The following is a 9,179-nucleotide window of genomic DNA, read 5'->3' on the forward strand; positions in this document are numbered from 1 at the left end:
TTGTCTTATTCCCTTTATTGATCAGGGGTCACCACAGCAAAATGAACCGCTAGCTATTTCAGCATATGTTTTACGCAGTGGATGCCCATCCAGCCACAACCCAGTACTGGAAAACACCCATACACTCTCACATTCACACACATGCACTCATACAAACAGCCTATTTAGGTTAACCAGTTCACCTATAGCGCATGCCTTTGGACTGTAGGGGAAACTGGAGCACCAGTAGAGAACATGTGAACACATGGAGAACATGCAAACTCCACACAGAAACACTCGAACCAGCAACCTTTTTGCTGTAAAGCAGCAGTGCTAACCACTGAGCCAACGTGCTGCCTTTAAAAAAAAAAATCAATATATTTATTATTATTTTATGTTCTACTGAATAAAGGCTGCATTCTCTTCTGAGTGGCTTTTGTAAGAAACCATGGAAGGCCTCTAACCTGCTAACCTCAACCCTAATTGAACAAACCTGAACCAGAATGATGATTTTCAGGGTCACCAAGATCTTCTAGACAAGTGTACTGGAGCTAAATTCAGCAGGACGTTGGTCTTGGTCTTCTCCTTTTACAATGGCTAGCACATACAAGTACCCATTAAGTCCACAAGACTTTCCCATTTTAGCTTTCAGGTGCACTGTGCAAAGCAAGAGCTTTGAACAAACTTTAACCTAATGTCAAAGTAGGTCTCAAGGTAAGACAGTAAGGGTTTGCTATTTGGGTTGGGACTTTTACTTTATAGTACCTTCTGGAGATAGATTTATACGGATAAGAAAGCAATTATACTATCCTGCAGGACATAGTTTGTAAATTAAGGGAAGGTACTATCCCTTAAAGAGACTCTGCAGCAAAACTGTTTATACCTCCTGTATTGTGCTCTGCTGGTCTTACTGTTTTATCTATTTCTAATCTAGCTAGTCTATGTTTGAATTAAAATCGCTATAACAAATAGAGAGCAAATTTGTCATAAATTGACTGCCAGTTTGATTCTGATCTGTTCTCGTTTGATTGTGAACTACATTCTAATATATTCTTGATTTCTTAATAATTCAATAACAGACATCTCCGCAAGAGCTGGAGAAGCATACTTTGAATGTGTCGCACTGAACCAAAATAAGCTCTGGGCTCCCTCTGCACATTCCACATACGGAGTCCATTAGTGCGGAGCACAAAGCCTTCATGCTCTTCAGACATATTTCATGCATGTAAAAATATGCATATAAACCTTAACACCTTCCACTTTCAGTATGGCAGGTTAAAGACTGAAAACAAAAAACCCTGAACCTGATTCACAGGTAGTACTGAATGTTATATTAGATAAACTGTTGATTTTACCATCAAGCAAGACGTTAGCATTAACCTTCATCATTGTTATGTCTCAGGTTAAATGAAGCACTTTATTTTCTATACACGATTCATGTTTTTTCATAATGCTTTCATAAATGACAGCATAAAGCCTGAAATGTAAATGAAGTCCAGCTCAGCTCAGAATATAATCTATGTCGTTTCTCCTAGTCACGTGATTTCACCGATGTGGCCACCAGTGTCTCTCCATTCTTATTCTTGGCAGTGCAGATATACTTTCCATAATCAATGGTTTCAACATCATCCACAATCATGACGCTCTGGGAGATGCGTGTGGTGTGTCCCACACCGCGGTTTATCAGCCTCCAGGAGTCCTGAATGTTCACCGGTCTCTGGTCCTGAGTAGACACATACACACATGTAATTTTTTTACACTTATTTACTTTAAATAAAATTTGGTAATTTCATACTATAAATGTAAGTCAGAGTTTTCGGCAGTCATTACTTTCATTTTCAATATAGCATGATTTTGTTCAGAAAAGGCTATTTGTAACTTTTTCACCTAGTGGCTAATTTTCATTAATTTGAACAATCTCATTTGTACTTTTTAGTACAATTTTACCATGCCCCAAGGGGTAAGCAAAGGACTGGGGTTTAGGATCACCCCTCCCTTAAAAAAATATAATAATTTCATATGAATGAAATAGCCATTTTTCAGACAATACGTAAATTTTTTTCATTTCCTCGTAAGAGTTTTAGTTATAGGAAGTTTTTGCTGGGCTACTACATCAGCTTTTACTTCAGAGTAGGGTCTAACCCACCACAAGAGAAACTACCAGTGACAAGTGTACAATGACTGAACGAATACATTCTAGATGAAATCAAATTAATTCCTACATAACAAATGGCAATGACAATGACCAAAATCACACTTTTCTTTCAGACTGTCCACTATTGCCCACTTTGTCTACATTTATTTTATATACTGTAAACCCCGCTGTTATCATTACTAAAGATTTTAATTTAATATAACCTGACAATGCTTAAATATCAAGTTTTTTTGGCATCAAAACTTAAACAGATGTGTGTAACTTACTCATTAGGCAGCAAAAGTCTTTTACTTAATATTTAAAGTTCTATGAACTTAACATTTTAATTTCTTTACCCGATTCAACATGTCTGTTTAAAAGGATTGGTTGCACTTGAAATTCTGCCTTGACAACCAAGCTGATTGATCGATATATGTTATGACAAGTTCCCCTTTTCGCAGCGCCGTCTGAATTTCGCATACACAAACTCTAGTGTAACTGCAGCTTTACCCTAAGATTTTAAACAAGTCTGAAGGGCTCAATTAGTTCAGGTGTGTTTAATTAGGGTTAAACCTAAACTGTGCAGAGCTGTGGCCCTCCATGAACTGAATTTGACACCTTTGCTATAATAGGTCCTAGTGCAAAAGCCCTTAATGTGTAAAAATGCAATACTTACCTGGCCGGGATACCTCCAGCTGAAGCTGACATTCATCTCTGGTTCACCCAGCACTGTGCAGGTAACATTAAATACATCTCCACCACTCACTGAATTTGAAGAAGCCTCAATCGTTGCAAAAGGGGGACCACTAGGTACTGCAAAGGAGGAAATGCATCACAAAATGCCAAAAATGTGTATCCTGACAGTAAATGTATGTTCTCCTCTTACCCTCCACATACAGCAGCTGGTATTTAGTTGATATTTGCGGGGTGGTTTTGCTAGTGCTGTTGGCCTTGCAGTAATACGCTCCCTTATGTTCTGGACTGGGGTTTTGGATGATGAAGCCTTTAGTGGGATTGTAGGAGATCTGAGTCCCATCCACAGCAATTTCCTCTGCAGGAACTTCTCTGTGTAGCGAGACTTTGATTTTGGGGTTGGTCACCCGGCAGGGGATGGTGGCAGGTTTGTCAGGGCGCAGGTAAATGATCTCAAAATGAATGGCAGAGGGAACAAACAGCTCATCTTTGTCTGGATACAAAGAGAAGCATAACAATGTCTTTGGAGTTTATTGATCATATAGATGTATTTGTGTTATTTGTAAGAGAATAATGTACCTGTGAAGTATATGTAGGTGGCAGAGATGGTGTCTACATCTTTCTCACATTCCTGTCCGTCACAGAGCAGAACCCAGCAGCTGTATTCTCCAGTGTCAGCAGCAGAGGGCGACGTCAGAATCAGCTGGCCGTAGCGTTCATGTTGCTTGATGCTGCAACAACACAATCAATAGGGCTTTTCAAACCTGAAGCAGTTACTCGTGGGCTATTCTTACTTGTTTGATGTTTCACACTGCATCAGCATAGGCCATAGGAAAGAGTATGTATTATGGATAACTATTTGGGGGGGGAGGTCACTGGTTCGAGCCCTGGCTGAGCCAGTTGGCATTTCTGTGTGGGGTTTGCATGTTCTCCTCGTGTTTGTGTTGGTTTCCTCCTGGTGCTCTGGTTTTTCCCTACAAACCAAAAATGTATGTCCTGGTCCTCCAGCTTGAGAGTTAAACGTTGAGCTAACGACCCACCTCGTAAAAATTAGAATTTATGAAACGCGGCAAAATATCAACTTCATTATAAACAGCCCTGGGAGTAAGTAAGGTTTTGGTTTTTGTCTTTACTTAAATTTTTTAGTTCAGTTTACTTATGGCAATTGATTTCCTAATATTTTCTTAGTAATGTGAACACTAATAAGAAGTTAACACAACTAGCTATTTTGAGTCAACAGTACTGAATTTTACTTTATTAAGAAGTTGTAAATACAAACTGTTTTAACTTATGCTCACTTAAAATTAATACGCTACTTTAATTCGGAATTTTAAGGCAATCGGTTTCCTTAATTTTTCAAAGTAAGGTCAACTTATTACATTTTACAGTGTTTTCTCTATGGAGGACCAGGAGTGCAAGTTAGAATTAAATTGAAGAATCATATTATTTATTCAAAAATGGACATATTGCTCCAGGTGCTCCAGTTCCCCCCAAAGTCCAAAGACTAAACTAAACTGGCGGTAGTGTATGAGTGTGTGAATGTGAGAGTGTGTGGGTGTTTCCCAGTACAGAGTTGCGGCTGGAAAGGCATCCGCTATGTAAAACATATGCTGTACAAGTTTGCAGTTCATTCCCCTGTGAAAACCCCTGATAAATTTCATATCTGCTAAAACAGTGGTGTCAAAGTCAATTCCTTGAGGCCAGAGCCCAGCAGATTTTAGTTCCAGCCCTGCTTCAACACACCTATCTGTAGGTATCAAACAAGCCTAAAGCACTCAAAAAGTTTGATCAGGTGTGTTTAATTAGGGTTAGAACTAAACTCTGCAGGGCTCCGGCCCTCCAGGAACTGGCTTTGATACATGTGTGCTAGAGTTTACAGTGCTTAACTTATCAAAACACCAGAAGATCAGCATCATATGATAATAGTTGACAATATTAACAATATTTAGAATTGTCAATATTTAGTAATTTTATTTGTATATCTTCAATTACCTATTTTCAAATTTCTGCATAGAAAATCTCCAGCTAACTTGTTAAATTTACTAATAAAGAACAATATACAAGAACCTAATCTAAAAGATGATAATGTAAATAAAATATTTTGTATCTGCATTTGCAGTATTTTTTCCAAGTTTTTTTTTTTGTTATTTAATTCTGCCTCTGTTCCAACATACATTTTAATAAAATGGTCTGAAAATATATATTTACATACAGTGTATTTACTGTATTTGACTATGTAATCACGAAAAGCACACTAAATTATTAAAATAAAGTGGGATGGAAGAATACCTGAGGCGGTTGTCATTGAAGGTGTCCAAATAAGAGGGATAAGCCCAGCCAATCTTTGTTCCTTTGCATCTCAGTTCCAGTGTTTTCCCTGGATTCAAAGACAGGCTCTCTCCCAATCGCAGAAAACGGCCTTTATCAAGGACTTGGGTGAGAATAGAGTGTCCTTTGCTTCCTGTGTCTTTTTCTTTGACTTTGGGGTAGCGAACCTTTGCCCTTTTCCTCCCTGGTTTAATGCGGTTCTCTCCGGCCTCTTTCTTACGCTTGACCTGCTGACACACACCTGCAGAAACCAAAACTGAGTCTTTCTGATCTCCAGCATATGTTGTTGGGTGGGGGGAGCAATGACATTCATTTCATTCCTGTTCTGTCATACGTGAGTAAAAAAAACAGAACAGCAAAGGTTTCATTTCTCTCTGAATGGGTCACAATATGGCCCCAATAATAAGATGTCAATGCCAGAATGTCTGTGATGTTTCATCTCAAAATGTCCATCCGTATTATTTATCACATTGTCAAATTTGCCCCCTATTTGAGTGTGAGATAATACACATTTTATGTGCATGTCCCTTTAAATGCAAAGACTGTCACTTGGCTATATAGTTCGTATTAAGTGTTTTTTTTATTCAGTAAGCTGGTGTCACTGTGGCACAGTGGGTGGCTGGTTTAAGCCTCGGCTGGAGCAATTAGCAATTCTGTGTGGAGTTTGCATGTTCTTACGGTGTTCGTGCGGGTTTCGTCCCACATGGTATAGGTGAATTAGGTGAGCTTAATTGTCCGTAGTGTATGTGTGTGAATGAGAGTATATGGGTGTTTTCCAGTGATGGGTTGCAGCTGTAAGGGCATCCGCTGCATAAATCACATGCTGGATAAGTTGGCGGTTAATTCTGCTGTGGCGACACACGATTAAATTAGGGACTAAGCCGAAAAAATAAATAAATATATCAATTAGGCACTTTTATTGCTATGTCTGTGAGCTTTTTCAGAATAAATCTAATCTCATAGCTCTGTTATGTGTGAATTGAGTTAAAGACTATAGCTGGGTTTCCATCACCCCATGTTAATGCACATTTTGGAGTATCGCATGAGCGAGTGATGAAAATGACAAAATTTCAAATAAAAATCCCTTAATTTGGAAAAAAGTTTTATGCTGAATATAGGCTCATGTGAATAAAGGAAGATGAGAATGCCTTTGCCAAATAAACTCTGACATAGCAAACATTACACCCATGTGACTAATCGGCTGTCTCCATGGACTCTTTTCACAAGACTGTCATGATGTGTTTAACGGTCATCATAAACTTAATTCCTTTGAAGTTCTTAATATTTAGATTTTTTTTAATGTATGAACATTTAATTGCATTTATGAATGTATTATATCATCTTTGCGTCAAATTGCAAAAAACGAATCACAGCTTAGGTGTTTGTAATGCAGCATCTATGGGGCTGAGAGTAAATTTGACGTTATTCTCTCCTCTGGTTACCGTCTCACACTATTTTTCCCCTTTCTCTGTAAGTCTTGATAACATCATTGTGGAGTTTTTCTTTTATTATTTCAGCAAAAAGGATTGTAAAAACCGCAGGCCGAATGGATTTAGTAAAGTAGGCATTTCATTCAGAGAGATTGGGAAAGGAGTTTTAGAAGACTTATTACAACCTTACTGACTGCTTCTCCTCACCATTTCTGTTTGTTGTCAAAACTGACAGTTGGAGCAGCGTTAGCCACGCCCATTACCTCAAAATCACATCATCTGATAAATTAACTGGAAACAAACAGGAAGTGCAATTTCAGATTTCAATTAAAAATTAGAAAGGGTAAACATTTTATTTATTTTTTCTTAATGATAAGCACATTATTATCTACAAAATCAGCAATTTAAGCTTATGAAATCATATGATTAATTTTGATTTCTTGGGGACTTTAACAACTCGATGAAAATGCATCTAATTAGCATTTGGGATTTATTTTATTTTAATTTTTTTATAAAGAAACTTTGAAAGCTTTGCTTTACATTAGGATGGAAGACTGGTATGTTACATGCACAACTTTATAGAAGCACATTCAGAAAGCACATTGGAACCATTATTAAATATTAAAGAGACAGTTCACCCAAAAATAAAGAGTCATCATTTACTCATCCTCTATTCTTTTTCTAAACCTGTCAAGTTTCTTTCTTTTGTTGAACAAAAAGGAGTATAAACTTAAAAAGTTTGGAAAAAACAGGCATTCTACAGTATTCTTAAGGGGCAGTGATTTAATGTCAGACACTTTCCTACGTAATTTCACTTGGAGGACAAAATCTGAACACTGTGTTTTTCCACATGGTTGCAGAAAATCCCTAACCAAAGTTACAGGTTTGGCTTTATTTTCACATTATAGATGTTCCTTTTAACTGACAAATGACTCCTCTATGACCAAGCCAAAGAAAAGAGTGAAGGGGAGCAAGCAAAAGAGGGCTTTGCCATCTGGAAATCTACTCTCTACAGTTGAGCTCACAGCTGTACAAACAGCAATGCAGAAAATATGCCTTTCTTGTTGTCTTTGCAAAAATCTGAAATATGATTTCATTATGAATTCAATTATACAACATGCAAGAGTCATAGAGAACTTTTTCTGATTCCTTGTTCATGTTTGGATGAAAAGCCGATATTGTTGCTTTGTTGTTACTGATTACATTCTTTCTTTTAATATAAAACTGCTCCCTGATTTGATTCCTTCCCCTCTTTCTACGCTGGATTTTTGGCGTCCGTTTGGCACCACTGGCACACTTTCATCATAACATCTCTCGGTTAGAGTAAATGAACAACGATGTTCTTTGACAACATTTAATGTCTTGATGGAAGAATAACATGCTAGAAGAAACAAAGAGAGATCTGCTCACCATTTTGGACCTCCAGCCAGAGCAGAGCCAGTGTAAAGAAAAGCCAGAACTTCATGATGGCTCTGATGGAGTTTTCCAGCAATGGTCACAGGCTGTTCTTGTGGCTCTGGAGGCCTGAGAGCAGCGCAGGAGCTCTTTGTCCACTTCGTCTGCCCCGTTTACACCATATCAGCTCCATCCTCTGTGAAAAGTAGGAATTTTCTCTGCCCATCTGCACACTCCCCCTTTGGTGTTTTAGTTTGTGAGCCCTGTTCTGTGATTTTCTAATGCCCTCTGCTGGACTGCAGATGATCCTGCTCTTGCTCTTGAACTGATAAACCCAGTCATTTCTAACTGCAAAGTCAGTGCCAAACACCTCATCTGTTTCAGAACAAATTATAGCATATGAGAGGCAAGCCTACACACAAGATTTTTCTGATGTGCAGACAAGGACACAAGATGGGTGTCTTTCATTTTAGGGATCAACAGAATATCAGCTAATCTTCAACATTTTTGCTCTTAAAGTAGTTTTGGTTTGATCTATTTTTAGAGTTTACAAAAGTAAAAGAGTTGTTTTATTAGAAAAGTCACAATCTTGTTGCACTCCAAAAATATTTAGACCTATCAAATAAGATTTAGGTCTTCCGATTGTATATAAAATCTTTTTGGGTTTCATTTTTTAACATAATTGAGTGATTGATATTTATGAGTATGAAGCGGCATCAATTTTATCCCTGCAAATTAAGTAAACCAGTCTCCTAGAATTTAACTAAATGATCTGTTTTTTTCTACTGCTATAAATGTGTGTGTGTGTGTGTGTGTGTGTGTGTGTGTGTGTGTGTGTGTGTGTGTGTGTGTGTGTGTGTGTGTGTGTGTGTGTGTGTGTGTGTGTGTGTGTGTGTGTGTGTGTRTATATATATATATATATATATATATATATATATATATATATATATATGGTAATATATATATATATATATATATATATGGTAATATATATATATATATATATATATATATATATATATATATATATATATATATATATATATATATATATATATTAACTGATTAAATTCAATTGTATTTGATTTTTACAGATTTAGATAAATTCTAAGGAATTGAAAAAACTGAGGCAACACAGTGGCCTTACAGCAAGAAGGTCGCTGGTTCGAGCCTCAGCTGGGTCAGTTGGCATTCAGTGTAGAGTTTGCATGTTCTCCACA

General features: G+C 37.3%; 1 protein-coding gene across 1 annotated transcript; it reads right to left on the reverse strand.

The window, feature by feature from the left end:
* Positions 1-1,377: 1,377 nt before the first annotated feature.
* Positions 1,378-8,198, reverse strand: pdgfrl (platelet-derived growth factor receptor-like). Its single transcript, NM_200314.2, is given in 6 exon segments — positions 1,378-1,702; positions 2,790-2,926; positions 3,000-3,299; positions 3,386-3,537; positions 5,096-5,375; positions 7,975-8,198. Coding segments are annotated over 6 exon segments (1,116 nt in total). The 5' UTR covers positions 8,030-8,198; the 3' UTR covers positions 1,378-1,510.
* Between the last annotated feature and the right edge of the window lie 981 nt (positions 8,199-9,179).

This window comes from Danio rerio, chromosome 14 (genome assembly GCF_049306965.1).
Source record: "Danio rerio strain Tuebingen ecotype United States chromosome 14, GRCz12tu, whole genome shotgun sequence".
In the NCBI taxonomy this organism is placed as follows: domain Eukaryota; kingdom Metazoa; phylum Chordata; class Actinopteri; order Cypriniformes; family Danionidae; genus Danio; species Danio rerio.